This window comes from Sabethes cyaneus, chromosome 2 (assembly GCF_943734655.1).
Source record: "Sabethes cyaneus chromosome 2, idSabCyanKW18_F2, whole genome shotgun sequence".
In the NCBI taxonomy this organism is placed as follows: domain Eukaryota; kingdom Metazoa; phylum Arthropoda; class Insecta; order Diptera; family Culicidae; genus Sabethes; species Sabethes cyaneus.
The window spans coordinates 14,922,563-14,937,827 of record NC_071354.1 but is presented as its reverse complement, the minus strand read 5'-3'; the positions used below and the strand labels follow the sequence as shown (position 1 = coordinate 14,937,827).

At 41.5% G+C, this 15,265-nt stretch overlaps 2 protein-coding genes across 2 annotated transcripts; one reads left to right on the top strand and one right to left on the bottom strand.

Moving 5' to 3' along the window:
* Positions 1 to 1,214: 1,214 nt before the first annotated feature.
* On the bottom strand, positions 1,215 to 2,795 carry LOC128737727 (ficolin-2-like). Its single transcript, XM_053832426.1, has 6 exons — positions 2,664 to 2,795; positions 2,538 to 2,582; positions 2,401 to 2,474; positions 2,304 to 2,342; positions 1,715 to 2,237; positions 1,215 to 1,654 (listed from the first exon to the last, which is right to left on the bottom strand). The coding sequence occupies exons 1-6, from the start codon at positions 2,681 to 2,683 to the stop codon at positions 1,528 to 1,530; spliced, it is 828 nt and encodes a 275-aa protein (XP_053688401.1). The 5' UTR covers positions 2,684 to 2,795; the 3' UTR covers positions 1,215 to 1,527.
* A 5,990-nt stretch (positions 2,796 to 8,785) lies between these two features.
* LOC128735124 (transmembrane protease serine 9-like) lies at positions 8,786 to 10,364 on the top strand. The gene is made up of 3 exons (XM_053829617.1): positions 8,786 to 9,302; positions 9,359 to 10,147; positions 10,210 to 10,364. Exons 1-3 carry the CDS (start codon positions 8,786 to 8,788, stop codon positions 10,362 to 10,364), a joined length of 1,461 nt encoding a protein of 486 aa, XP_053685592.1.
* The last annotated feature ends 4,901 nt before the right edge of the window (positions 10,365 to 15,265 follow it).

The following is a 15,265-nucleotide window of genomic DNA, read 5'->3' as shown; positions in this document are numbered from 1 at the left end:
GGCTTTTAGATTTAAGGATTTAATCTTTCTATCTATTCTATCTAATATCTATTTTCGATTCTCGCGCTTTTAACTAATTTTTTGGCTTTTAAAGTTTACAATTTCCAATATTTTGATATGGAAATTGATAAGAAACTATCATACCCATAAATTTTCCAGTGCCGAGCCTAACAAGCTCGTTGCTCCTGTAAAAACACTCAAACTTGTTTCAAATTGTTCAAACTTTTTATACTTTTTTCTCTGAAACTAACCCAATACGTTGGTTGGAACAAACTTTTTTAGTTTTCTTGGTACATTCAAGTACTTTCGAGTATTAAGAACGGGACAACTTAGGAACCATTCATTTATTTCTCAATAGATCTGGGAGTGGCACGACCTTCGTTACGTAGTTTGTAAATTGTCCCTAAGTTGCCCCGTTCTTAAGTAATAGTAAAAAAACATACCGTGTAAAAAAAGACTTGAGTGTAGTAATTTGAAGAAGACTTTTAAAATTTCCAAGCCTTTTTTGCGAAACACAGTCAGAAAAAAATAAAAAGAAGCTAAAATTTTATTTTTTCGACCCTTTTTTTTTCAAGTTTAACCTGTAAGTTTGACTGTACTACAAAGTAGGTACGGTATATTTCGAAATAATTTTTTACAAAGCATATAAAAAATGTGGCCTATCCCAATACTGACGCAGCACGATACAAATTAGCCCTACAACGCTACGATTTTTGTCTTGCTAAGCAGTAATTCTGAACCATAGTGCCATTATAGCATTCCAGCTATAATTATATCAAATACTATCATTACATGCACAACTCACAACCAACACACAATCACGCAACACCATGTGCCTCGTCGCTACATTGTAAACGAGGATGTAAACGAATGAACTAGGTAATGCCCGATCACAGAACGGTCCCTTCGTGCATGCCGCCATCCACGGCCACGGGCGACTTTGTTTACATGCGATCCCCGTGGCAACGCCGTTGGTTGCCAAGGATCACGCTCGCCTGCTACGCAAGGTTGCGGCATCGCACCCAATAGATAAGTGAAACGCATACAGGCTGCTTAGTTCCGGTTTGTGCTTTCGGTCATACGGTTATCCGGATTGCGAAGTAGAAAATCACTGTGCTGTTGTGAATCGCATTTTGTATGGTGAAAAATAGTCTAATGTGCTGCAGATCATTTAGAATGTTTTCACAGTTAATATATTGTTCCGGATGATAACAAATTGAAGTAATATATTTGTATTACAAGCTATTTTTCATTCGTTCAGTGAATCAAGTGCTCCATATTACAAAGGATGGAAGAATAATTGTCAGGTGAATTGTGTTGGTTCCGCTTTTACTACGTAGCTAAGGAATAGTGGTGACGTCATTGTCTAACTTGTGTGTGACGCAGAACTGAGGCTCGCTCGTTCATTCCATACTACTAGGATTTTACTTGCTGTCAGTCATGGATATTCACTATTATCTTGAAAGGTTTGTATGCATAATTAAATTATTCTATCTGGGTTTCCTTGGAATTATCGAATTATTCGAATTAAAATCCAACTTTTTCGCGGATCATCATAGAGGCTTCTTTCAGTCCTTGCAAATCCTTACGAAAACCAAACCAGTTCATCGTCGCGTTGTTAGCGTCATACCGCTGGTAGATCCCATTTAGATTCCTTAAAAAAACCTACACTAAAACAAAACTTTCGACATTATACGTTCAATTATGCACTTACGCGTTCATGCAGCTCTTAAACCACCAACCACTCTTATAAAACCTAGCACATGAATCTGAGTGTTCGTCGTTATCCTGCTCGGCCGTTGAAAACTTTGTTCCGTTACTAGCTGACAAAGAATCTTCTGCATTGCCATGAATGAAACGTCCCAACCTAAGTTTATACTTCGCTCCTTCCCCGTCCACGGAAAACCCATCATACAGAGCGATTTTCCCCATACCATCGAAATCCTTCAACACCACCAAGAGTTCAAAATTCGCAGAACGAGTGATTTTGTGAATCTTATCCAGTCCCATCCAATGCTCCCCAAGTGGATCTCCAAATCCTTCCCGATACTCGTCCCAATCGCGGGTGAAATTAACACTTCCATCGAAGCGTTTGTGAAACACGATCCAACCCCCGCCGAGAAAATCCTGCTCACAATAGGCCATGAATGGTTGCGTATCAACGCCCGCCGGGCGTATCATGAACACGTTGCTAAACTCGGACGGAACCGTTCGGCAGGACTCGAAATAGGCGCCAGCTGGTGAAATGAAAAAAACCTAAATGAACTGCACTGTGAATTAAGTAGGTACGTGGGCATTCTTACAGTTATGTGCGACGTCTTTTCTCAGTTCAGTGATTTTATCTGCAAAATATGAAGGAATATTTATTATCATTAATCATCAAAGCAAAAAGAACTTCACCATTAAGTTGATCAAATTTGCCAACGAATTTATTCTGCTGAGCCATCAATTGTTGTCCTAACTTTTGCTCAATTCTACAGAAACAAACAAACGGTAAAAATTGAAGAACATCGTTTAATCGAAAAAGGAAATCATACTTCTTTTCCATAGCATTCATGAGCTCCTCAAGTCGAGTCATCATCCTGTACAAGAGAAATTACAAACTAAAATTATTTCGATCACATACCTCCAAAGAAATTAGCGTTCGGGGAATAAATCCTTACTTAGATTCCATTTGACCCATTCGAGCAGTGATTAGCTGATCTGCCGAATAATAAATATTTCCAGAACTGGGAGTTGGCAGGCAAAACCAGACACCGAAAGCTATATAACACAGAGTTATTTGCACTGAACCCATCCTGACGGCGTTAAAACGAGAACTGAATGAGGAGAAGAAAGTCAGTGGCTGCAAAACTATGTACTAAGTTGACAGATTCTTATCATCGCACAATAGGATGTGCGGTTCATTAGAGAGTAGTGAAGTGATTCATACAATAAGCTCAGTTTTGCACTCCTAATGAGTGATAGTCAAGTTCACAACGAAAGGGGAAACGAACCGGGCCGACTGACCCCCAGTGGCACTGGAACACTGCAGTGTTCGCTGTTTATAAACAAGTTGGTTGAGGCTGAAATGCGAGTACACTTTTGAGTCTTTCCAATGCGATGACACTATAAGCTATCTGTTTATATAAAAAATAAATAAATAAACCTCTTTATAGCTTATGATGAACATACATGATTGAATATATCTAAAATGCTGGTTTCAGTCAACGAAACACGTTTTTTTTTCAATAAACTTGGAAACATAAATTTCATTCAGTCATTGAACAATCACTTGCTCTTTTACAAAGGATCAATACAAATGTAACCTTTAATTTACTGGTATCTCAATTTAGGATTGCCAACATCCAGTGATCCTAATCAATGTCGTTATGATACAGCAGATTTATCACTGGTTTTCTCGAACAGCCGACCTTGTTTTATCAATGATACCATGTGGGTATAACATTATGCTCTTGAAAAAAAATGCTCTTTGTATACTTGGTGATTCACAATGTCAGTTTTTTCATATCCTCCAATTAAACTGATGGATGACGCAAATTCTTTTTTGGAAAGACAGGAAGTTTCTGATGCGGAGAATGATTCAATTGGATGAACTGGACAATTTCGAGATAGACCAAAAATATATTGGGTTGTGAAATGACAGATGGGACTTGCACCCACGCGCCCGGTTGGTGCCCGAATGTTTTGCTAACTAACGCAAGCATAACATAATTTTAGTACTTCTAGTTGCATCAACCTATTTATAACCAGAATAAGTAGTATATCGGGAGAGGCTGTTAAAGTCAATAGGGTCGTAGCAACTGGCCCTGCAATTGTCCTGTATTCTAACAGTTGGCTGCGAAGTCTGTCGTATAAAAACAGATTGTCAAGTTTCGATAACGGAATGTAGCACCTAGACTCCAAGTAATATATCGGTTGACACAACTACTTGCTAACACTGTCCTAGTAGGGAAGCTACCGCCGCACCGTGGGATGAAACCCAAATCTAGGTGGACAAAAGTAATTACGCTAAAACCGTTAGTCCTAGGTATATAGTATTTTCGGAGAAAATTTGTTATTTCAACTTCTGCATTTTTTGGTGTAAATGACATTAGGGTGGCCATCATAGTAGGCGAGTGCAAAACATAAACTTTTTTATGGCTTAAGTTAGCTGAATAAAATGTTCAGCAAAGTTAAAGCACATTAAATTTTGAATTACTTTGCTAAAAAAATGAAAGTCCTATCTCTTATGATTGATAGAATGGAGCAATTTAAAGTTTTTTGGACGGGGTTGACCCAAAAAATCCGTTTTTTCTTAATATCCCCTTTCGTATTTATTTCTCACAAATCTTGCCTTCTGAGCACTTTCACATCCAATGAAAACGCACATTTTGTTTGAAGGTATCAAGTCGCTATCGCCTTGAATCTGTAGCTATAGGCATTTTCCTAAAAAAATATGCATTTTTCAAATATCAATAACGTAAAAACTGCTCAAAAGCAGCAAATCGAATTTTGCATAAATGTTTAATAATATATTGGTCACCGAAGTTAATTGAGATCGTATCGGTCCAGGTCGGCCCTCTCTTGCAAGACCGTATTGAATAATGAAGGAAAAATTACCGTTTTACTAACCAAAATCACAATTTTTACGTTAATAGAATGGATTAAAAAGCAAAAATAAGTCTAAATGTTTGTATTTAAGTTAATCATCTGTAATCAGCTTGTGAAGGTGGCTCTGGTTTTTTTTTCGAGCAAGAAAACCTTTTATCTTAGTGGATATGAGTGCTGTAATATTAATTACCTGTGGTCACCGAAAATATAAGAGTAATTCTCGTTGGAACCGGGCTGCTACTGACACGAGGTCTTCAAATAGTTTAACTTTAAGTACACAAATTTGGTTGAATTGGTTAAAAATTGTTAAAAAATGAGAGCTACACTTTTAGTGCCTCGAAACAGCGGACCCTCGATCGTCAAGGCACAAAATTTTTATGCATGGCTCTACTGTAGCTGATTCTCTTACATTACCGATTGGGATGTTGTCAGAAGAGGCTCAGGAAATAATTAACAAAATACCTATATAAGCGAGTTAGAAAAAGACATATGCGAACATTTTCGAGTGAGAAAACAACTACTGATTTAATGAGTATAATGCTGCAGTATTCAAACCCTCTAACATCAAACACTCCTCTACTAGCACGGTTGTTATTAAGCAGTTGTGCCAAATCATTTAGAACCAATTTCAGTCGTAAATAAGTTTTTTCAACTAAAAGTGCCAAAAATGTGCTGCTTGAGTCATTACAGGTATTCCAGTTTTCAAAAAAAACATGAATTGCCCCGAGAAGTTATACCATTATTAATTATATATGATTAAGATAAATACAAACATTTAGATTTATTTTCTCTTGTTTAACGGCCTAAGGACGTGTGAATAAAACAGTTTACTTTACTTTTCCCGTTTAAATCGTATGGGAGCATTTGCTCTAACTCTTTTATTCATACGGCGTATTAACGTAAAAATTGTGAAATGCATCTGTTTGCTCTCCAAAAGTCCCTATAAATGGTAAAGAGAAACAATACCTCTTTTCCTTATTTTGAGTTTTTGACCTGCCCCGCTTGGTAACGAACCCCGCTTCCCTCTCTTTTAGATTGCCTGCAATTCAGCCACATGTACAACTTATATCGGTCCAAATGTTAGAAAAATTAACTTCCACTTATTTACCCCCCTCTCCATCTGCTTTTTTAAAGAACAATCCCCCCTTTTATTAACCCCGTATGCTGATTCTCTTATGTCAAGGAACATGTTCGCCAAGTTGATGAAGAACCGTCCAAGTGATCCGGAGTTATGGCGAAACATACATACTTCTTCCTCCTCCCCTCCTGTTGGCTTCCCACTGTTCCTTCCTTCTGTCCCGCAACAGCTTCACTATCTGTTTGCACACCAAAAATGAAACAGAAACACTAATACGCTCCCCATTCCCAATCCCCCTCCTTATTGTCTCCCAGCCACGTGCCCACCTGGTATCGGTCCAAATGCAAGAGAAGCGTAGCCCTGTTTACTAATCTATATTTGACCAAACTCGTGACTTTAGTCATGACCTTGAAATGCGGTCAGGCATATATTAATATTTTTTTTTGAAACGATGATTCTACAATTGATGAAGGGACGGTAAGGGAAAGTAATGAAGAAGGATTTTTTTTCCGGGAATGAAGGGGAAGGGTGGAAAGGAAGGGGGGGGGTAATAGGTAGCTATGCTTAACAAGTTGTCGTTGTGACTCCTATCTTTTGTCCAATGCTGGAAGGTGCATGGGTCGAACCAAGCTGTAATCAGAGATTATAACCGGATTTGAATTTTTTATCCATCGAATGTTACAATTTTTTTTGCAAATCAACGTGATTTTTAAGCGTAATAATAAAGGTTCTGGTGTGTGTGCCAATTTCGCCTTCACCAAACGATTTTCTTATCAAAACACTACCCACAACCAAAAACCCAAAAACTAACCCACAACACCTGCCAGGGCGTGTTGCTCACTGGTACCCGTGTCCTGGTAGTGTCCAGCGCCTCTGTGGTTCAAAGGTACACGGGTACCAGTGAGCGACACGCCCTGGCAGGTGTTGTGGGTTAGTTTTAGGGTTTTTGGTTGTGGGTAGTGTTTTGATAAGAAAATCGTTTGGTGAAGGCGAAATTGGCACACACACCAGAACCTTTATTATTACGCTTAAAAATCACGTTGATTTGCAAAAAAAATTGTAACATTCGATGGATAAAAAAATTTCATTGCCGATGCTGTTGTCAAATTACGTTTAATATAATAAACCATCGAGAAAAGTGCAAACACTACGAAGTGTGCAATAATTGGCAAATTATCCTATACCAATTTTGGTGGAGAACACTTGCGTCATTTCGGAGTTATGGTGGAACATACATACATTCAGTTCAGTGCACTGAAATGCCTTCAAACTGCTAAAGTTTTGATATTAATACAATAGCGCTGGAATCATTAAATTGAATTGTGGAACGCTACTTTTGTTTCAATAATGTTTGCAACTAGGAACAGGATCGCACATATCAAGCAAGATTGTCTGAAGAATAAACTGTTCAAAGATTTCAAAACGTGACAAAAATAATGGTTTGGCATTGTTTTTCCCATAAGGGAAAATTGCCATTGCTTTTTAAAGAACAAAATTCTATATTGATAATGTTTTGAAGAGCAATTGACTACCCTATGATTCAAAACTCGCCGCTTAGTTGGTTTCGAGGTACGATGCTGGTCTAACAAGCCAGTCGTCGTATGTTCGAATCTCAACTAGGCGGTGCTACTAGATAGAGAGTCAGTAGTATTTTTGCACTAGCCCTTTAACTGTCGTATACTCTAATAACCGGCCGCGAAGTCTGTCCATAAAGAAGAAAGGACGTTTATACCCACGGCCTTGCTTTATTTTATTCAAAACTGTACGACAATAGATAATTTAACTATGAATTTAACAATCTCTATAGGGGGAAGGTTACCGAGTCTGCTTTGACAAGCGAGTGGTCGTGGGTTCGAATCATAGTAGAATCAAGTCATTCGATGTCAAGTGACTTTAGCATGGGTTTATTCTCAGGCCCCTCATTTACCCTTCCTTCATGCTGAATTCTATATTTACCCTCTGAAGCCTCTTGACAGTGCAAATGTCCCTCCTATAGTTAAGTGTACTGGTCAGAGGTACGCATGAGTCCTCACCAGGGACGGCTATAACATGGGGTAGTACTGGCAGCGAGGAATAAGTGGGTTAAGTAGATCAAGCTTTGAAGGAAGGGCAAACCCCAATACACACAAACACGCATAAAATTTAATAAAGCATATCGCTCACTCAATAGCGATTATAGCAAAAAGAAATGCAGTGCAGGTCATACAGCAAACACCCGGACGATATCACAATAGATCAACTATACTGGTCGCAGTGATGAGTCCACACATGAAAAAAAAAACAATCTCTGTAATTTAACTTTGAGGATTCTGCTCCATCACATTAGGCAATGTCTACCTTGCGGTGGTGTCAGGAGAATTTACTGAATTTCATGGTCACCAAAGATACATTACCGTATCTTAACTCAGCCAAGGGGCGTATCTTAACCACAGAGAACTCTCTGTGTCTTAACTTCCACATGGGGCTATATGCTTAGCAAAACGGGCAGTACTAAAGGAATTAATTTGAATGTATGAATTTATTCAAAGCACTACTGGAGAGATTTGAAACAATACGATGCCAATGGCCATGCGTGTCAACGTTTGCACCTAGCCTAGCAATCGAAGCCATAGGAGAACGATTTGTATTTGAACAAATGTTCTGTAAGCCCAAATATGGGAGCTTCAAATTTAAGGTATAATTCAAATTCAAACTGACAAAAAACATGAATTGTTATTAAAGCATTGATAATTCTTTTAACAAAGCTAATTACCGATCGTTACATTTTGGAACTTAACTCTGAAATGTGAAACAGAGACTATCGCAAAATCCGGCAAGCAAAAAAATATTTTAACAAAATATCCAGCAGAGGTAAAACGTTAATTTCGCGACTTTTTATGCATGAAACTTAAAAAAATGCAAACTTTCTGTTCTATAAAGACCCAGACACAGATTTTGCTACGTTGCGGAAATTTGACAGAAAACCTATAGAAAACTGTCAAATTGCCACAATGTAATAGATATGCATTTCCAATCACAGCAAACACTGGCCCCAGATCAAAAATTTTCTTCGCTCATTCCGTGTTAATTCATCGTTGCAAAATGACTTCTTTTCGGAAGCACTCCGTTACAACGATGGTATCGTTCGTGCTGCTGTGCCTAGCGCTGACCGTATTTGTCACCGGACAGGAAGCGCCCCAAGAAGAACGGAATATTTCGCAAGAAAACGCAATCCCAGAGATGAAATCAAAACGGCAGGCAGCAGGTCCTGATCCAGGTACGCAACTCGCCAACGGCGGCATTCAGAATTTACCGCCGCAAGGAGCCCCGATCTCGAATCCAGGACAGGGTGGCATGCAGAACATTCCGGCGAACTGGGCTCCAAATACGAATCCAGCACAAGGTGGCATTCAACAGCCACCGCCGAACTGGGCTCCAAATACGAATCCAGCACAAGGTGGTATTCAGCAACCACCGCCGAACTGGGCCCCAAACTACCCGCAAGGAAATTATCCTGAGGCAGGAGTCGGCAATGCTCAGCCAGGTTTGAATCCGAGACAGGGTGGCATTCTACCCGGACACTCGCCGGCAACCTCAAATCCTCTACAAGATGGCTATTATCTACCAAACCCATCATACCCGAACGACGAAGGTAATAAATTGCAAAATATACTTAGCACCAAATTTCATCTAACAGTATACCGATAGGTTACGGAATACCCTCTCTCTCACCTGTTGAAATGCAATCACAGTGTTACGGCAGTCCGCGAATCGTGGGAGGCACAAACAGTCAATGGGAAGATGCTCCATTTATGGTATCACTACGTGACCTTCCTTACGATAAAGCAGGGGACTATGGAAATGGTCATTTCTGCGGTGGAGCAATTCTTACCGAGCGCGTTGTAATTTCCGCAGCCAGCTGTTTCCAGAATCGTCTATATTCGAACGTCGGAGTTGTCGTCGGATCATTACATCGCCGGAAGGAAGCGAGAGGTGCTACTCAACTCCTGTACGTAAATAAACTTATCTCACACTCAGCCTATTCGCCCGGAAACCCTCGGAATGATATTGGACTGTTGATTTTAAAAACGAACATCAAATTTGGGGACTACGTTCACACTATTTCGTTACCTCGCAAAAGTCCTAAACAGGGAGAAAAATGCCAAATATTCGGCTGGGGGCAAATTTCTATGCAAGTTCCGCGCTATACGGATTGTCTGCAGAAAGCCACTGTGGAGGTGCAAAAATGGCAAGAATGCAAAAGACAAGCCCAGGAGCAGCAGTTTGAGCTACCCACAACATCGCTCTGTGCCGGGTCTTTCGATGGAGGAGCGGACACATGCGTTGGCGACAGCGGCGGTGCTCTCGTTTGCCGCGGCAGCCTTGCTGGCATCACCACCGACAGGGTTGGCTGTGGTGAACCTCGTATGGCCAAGATCTACACGGACGTGTATCAGCAGCAAAAATGGATTGATAAAACCATTCAGCAGTTTGGAAGTAAGAAAGGCGATCGATGAGATTTATTAAATTTCTTAAAATTTTTGCTTATCTTGATGCAGGGATGTATTCAGTCAAGGCATACGGGCTGGGAAAGCCTGTGAAAGGAAGAAAGCAAGCCCGCGGTCGCCAAGATGACGGAGCTGAAGGAGGCACCGGAAGGCAGAGCTGCTCGGCCGCTTTGTTTGCCATCGCTGGGCTGTACATTTTGCTTTGAATTAGATTTAGATTGTTTAGTTAACACGAAAATATGCAATCTGCGAGATGCGACATATTTATAAATAGGATAAGCTTTTCTGATAACTTACTTAAACCAATCTGCTTGATATTTTGGAAATTCAGATATTTTTAAAGCTAATGAAATGGAAATCTCCACAAAACTATTTGTTCGAAATATATGACCCGATTGTAAAAAAAGCTTTGTTCTGATAAATTCGTTTACAGTTTATCTACCCAAACCCTGCAGTACCTAGCTAAAAAACTACTCCATCTCATAGAGAACTACGCACAATCACGGGACTCCTACCAGGACACAGCCCCGCTCTTTATCATCATCATCATCATCATCAGGTATCATCCGACAACTGCCGCTTTTGTAACTTTGAACCTGAAAATTCAGCGCATCTGCTCTGCTATTGCGGAGCTCTTGCATTATCAAGGCACAACTTCTTAGGAAGTTTCCTTCTTACTCCATATCAGGTATGGAGCCTAAATCACAAAACGGTCATTGGCTTTATAAACCATGTAGTACCGAATTGGGGCACAGGATTACAACTAGCCGCTCAACTCCATCAATGGGTATGAGCGGTCCGTAAACTGTGTACAGCAATCGGGGCCTGCCATAAAAGACGATCATTAAGACTGTCGCAGTGGCCTTTTAACCCAATGCCCATCTGGCATACAAAAAAAAATACAAAATGGTCCACTACGTCGAACTCGTCCCCGTCGACTACTACACTATTGCCTATACGAATTCGATCGCGCTCGGTTCCTTCTGCTAACAAATACTTGGTTTTGAACGTATTTACCACTAATCCAACCTTTACTGCTTCACGTTTCAGTTTGGTATACTGCTCGGCAACCACCTGGAACGTCCTTCCGACAATGTCCACGTCGTCCACGTTAAAGATCGTACCCCGCACGATTCATAACACCTTCTAGCGCGATGTTGAACAGCAGGCAGGAAATACCATCGCCTTGTCGAAGTCCCCTGTATGTTTCAAACGGGCTTGATAACGCGCCCGAAATCGTCACACAGCACCGAACACCATCCATCGTGGTCTTGGGAATCAGTCTTGTCAGCTTCCCGGAAAAGTCGTTTTCGTCCATAATTTAATTAATTTTTCATAGCTCTTCACGGTCGACAGTGTCGTTGGCGGCCTTGATATCTATGAATAGGTGCGCAGGAATTTGTTTTTTTGCGTCACTTTTAGAGGATCTGTCGCTGCACAAAAATTTGGTCCATTGTCGATCGCCCGTCTACAAAACCGGCTTGATAACTCCCACGAATCTACTTGCTATTAGCGATAGACGGCGAAAGATGATCTATGAAAGCACCTTACCCAGGCGGCGTGCTTGTCGCCCTTCTTGTATATTGGACATATTACTCCTTCCCTATCCGGGCCCATATTGATAAGCTTCGCTGTGATGCCACCTTCGCCAGCCGCCTTCCCAAGTAACAATTCTAAGTTTTATTACGTTCGTATAGTGGTTTTCATGACCAATTTCATAAAACCGCTAACAAAACTATGAGCTCCACCAGTACTTTCTGATGACCGCTAAAACTGCTTTCTGACCTGATCTGACTTCTCATCTAACATCCTCTGGCATTCCTCGTCGAACCAGTCGTTATGTCAACTCCAGTCAGCCAACCCAATGCATTGCAATGGAACCTTCCGCTACGCTATTGACGACTACTTTGACACTATCCCAGTCCTCAAGAGGCCTTCGTTTAGCTCTCCCTCGCCCGGCAGCGTAGCCTCAAGGCATTGCGCGTACTCAGTAGCGATTTCAGGCAACTAACAGTCGTTCCTGAGTGTTGGTAATAACGGAAAGTTTTCAGCGCACTTTAACCATCAAAAGTCAGAATCGATGTTTACGTCACGAAAGGGTATCCAAGAAGTGCCCTCCATCAATCAAAACGTTGTTATTCTTCTTCCTTCAACGAGAGAATGTGTGTATTGAGGATAAAGGGCCGTTTCTTCAATCATAGTTACTTCATCATTAACGTGCACTGCCCGACGATGAGAAAGAAGCGTTCTACGCGAAGCTAGAGGCAACGTACGACAGCTGCTCGTCACGGGACATCAAGATCGTCATCGGGGATATGAACACCAAGGTCGGTAGGGAAGAAATGTATAGACTGGTAGTAGGACCCCATAGCCTGCACACCGACACGAACAATAACGACCAACGATGTATAAATTTCGCATCTTCCCGAGGCCTGGTGATCCGAAGCACCTTTTTCCCACGCAGGGATATCCACAAATCCAACTGGAGCATGGGCGTAGCGACGGGGGGGGGAGGGTTTTGGGGGTTCTAACCGCCCCCCCAGAAGAAAAATTGTTCTACACTTTCAAGCTTGAAATTTTACAGCCATCAGCTTAGAGCAGGGCCCGACAACATCACTACCAATTGCAAATTGTCACTCGACAATGAAGCAATGAAGCTTCGGTTTCAAGTGAAGCAACACCGCTTCGCTTCAAAACTGGCTTCAATCTGCGTCAGTAAAAGAGGTTTCACATCAGCATGACGATCGGTTTTAAAGTTTCATTTTCACTTTCCTATCAAACATTCAGTAGAAGGTCAGTAACTTTTAACGTAAATGAATTGAATTTGAGTAACATTTCCTACAATATAACGCATGTAATATTTAACCTAGACAACATCGCCAAATCGTGTTCGTGCCTGATTTTCAGTTGTGGTCACTTGAAACAGTCACCAACTTCAGCTGGCGCTTGCTTGAAACATTCTGTTCAACAAATGAGACCAGTCTTTTCATGTATGATGCGAAGGTAAGAGAAAGTCAGCGTCTTTTATTTGTTTTGACTATGCCGGGTCCTGGTTTAGAAAACAAGAAAATTTGCGGGGCTGGTTGTACGATCTTCGATCTTCGTCGTCGTCTTAGGGCCGGGGTGGTTCGTGCTGTTTTAAGCTTCATTCAACTGGATCTTGAGTTATTCGTCGCCCAGACGTTTCTGAAGTTGTAGTTCACCGTCCACAAGGGCGCGTATGTCCGCAGTGCGCATTGTTAAACCCCTGAAAACTATCGGTCCAGAAGGGTGTTTATACATTATCAGCTTCGCACGGCAGCTTATGCCTCTTGATCGTGCCGTTTTACTAAGCAGGTTTGGTGTCCTGCATGAATGCGCTGCTGGATCTCCTCATTTGTGTTTCTGTCCGTGGCCACCAGCGATCCCACATACATGAGCTCATCTAACACTTCTGGTTCGTCGCTGCCAACAAATGCCGTACGCGAAAAGCGCATGTTGCGCTCGTTTGAGCCTCTACCATACATGTATCTGGTCTTCGACGCATTTATATTAAACCCAATCCTCCTAGCCTCCGCTTTCAGTCTAACGCAAATGGCCTCCGCCGTGACAAAGTTTCTGGTTTTAATATCAAAACGCAAGGCATGCGTAGTTTACTACATTTACTGAAAATCGAACTTCTTTTTTCGATATCCGCTTGTCGAATTACCCCCTCAGGAGCGATCTTGAAAAGCATGCAAAATTGTTAGCTTGTTTCGACCCTGGCCGCGTCTCGAAGAGGCTCGATGCTATGGACTTTTGCAGCCTCTTCCAGCCGAGATTCGCACACACAACGTAGTTCGATGCCAACTAAGAGGCAAAATTTTAACATTTGTCTGATTTTGTTTCAATTCGATTTTTTGTCAAATGAAGAACACTCAATTTCAACCCAAATAGCTCTTAACTGAAAATAATTTCCCATTTCTTGAATAAACTGCTTGAAGTTAGGCTATATCCGATTTTATTTTTTGTTTTAATTTTTTGATCACCGTATATTTATGTTGTGGCTTTCGGGTTGATGTTTCTCGGTGAAAATCCAAATTTATAATTTTTTTAAACTACGTTTCGGCCACAACACGATTTTCTTTTTTTAAATGATTGGTTGGAATGCCCAAAAAATGCACAAAATGATTGGTTGGAATGCCAACAAGTGATGGAGGGAAAAAAACTGCTTGGAAAAATTATCTAAGTATTGCCACTATTGGCCAAATACCGACGAGCTACGAGGACAAGGAACCAGTTGACCACGATCCTAAGGAGGAAAAAGCGCCAAAAGGAGGACAGAGATCGTGAAGAATTAGAACAACTATTCCGAGCTAATGACACGCGCAAGTTTTATGAGAAGGTGAACCAAACTCGGAGGGGCTACACACCGAAACCTTAAATGCGTAGGGACGAGGGAGGGAATCTAATTACAAACGAGCGCGAGGTGGTCGACAGATGGTAGCAGTTCTTCGATGAACACCTCAATGGCGAAGTCGCAGAAGGAGGCGGAACGGAAATTAACCTTGGGGCGTCCACGGAAGATAGTAATGTCCTAGCACCTGATCTCCAAGAAGTCAAACGAGAAATCGGGCTGCTGAAGACCAACAAAGCCGCTGGGAAGGACCGCCTACCGGCAGAGCTTCATAAACATGGCGGAGAAACGATAGCAAAAGCTCTACACTGGATTATTTCGGGGATTTGGGAGGAGATAAAATTACCGGAGGAATGGATGGAAGGAGTGGTTTGTCCCATCTACAAAAAGGGTGATCGGCTAGACTGCTGCAACTATCGCTATAACGCTGGTAAACGCCGCCTATAAGGTACTCTCCCAGATCCTGTTACGCCGGTTGTCACCGATAGCACAAGGTTTCGTAGGGAATTATCAGGCGGGTTTCATGGGGGCACACGCAACTACGTACCAAATTTTTGCTATCCGGCAGATCTTGCAGAAATGTCGGGAGTACAACGTGCCCACGCATCACATCTTTATTGATTTCAAAGCAGCATACGATACAGTCGATCGAGCCAAGCTATGGCAGATAATGTACGAACATTGTTTTCCGGACAAACTGACGCGACTGATCAGAGCTACATTGGATCGAGT

Excerpts from the sequence above, each read along its gene's own strand:
- LOC128737727 (XM_053832426.1), bottom strand. The coding sequence starts at position 2,683 with ATGGGTCAAATGGAATCTAA. Across the intron at positions 2,475-2,537 it reads ATGAATGCTATGGAAAAGAA|AATTGAGCAAAAGTTAGGAC; the intron begins GTATGATTTCCT and ends TTGTTTCTGTAG. Across the intron at positions 1,655-1,714 it reads TTTAAGAGCTGCATGAACGC|GAATCTAAATGGGATCTACC; the intron begins GTAAGTGCATAA and ends GGTTTTTTTAAG.
- LOC128735124 (XM_053829617.1), top strand. The coding sequence starts at position 8,786 with ATGGTATCGTTCGTGCTGCTGTGCCTAGCGCTGACCGTATTTGTCACC. Across the intron at positions 9,303-9,358 it reads ATCATACCCGAACGACGAAG|GTTACGGAATACCCTCTCTC; the intron begins GTAATAAATTGC and ends GTATACCGATAG. Across the intron at positions 10,148-10,209 it reads AACCATTCAGCAGTTTGGAA|GGATGTATTCAGTCAAGGCA; the intron begins GTAAGAAAGGCG and ends ATCTTGATGCAG.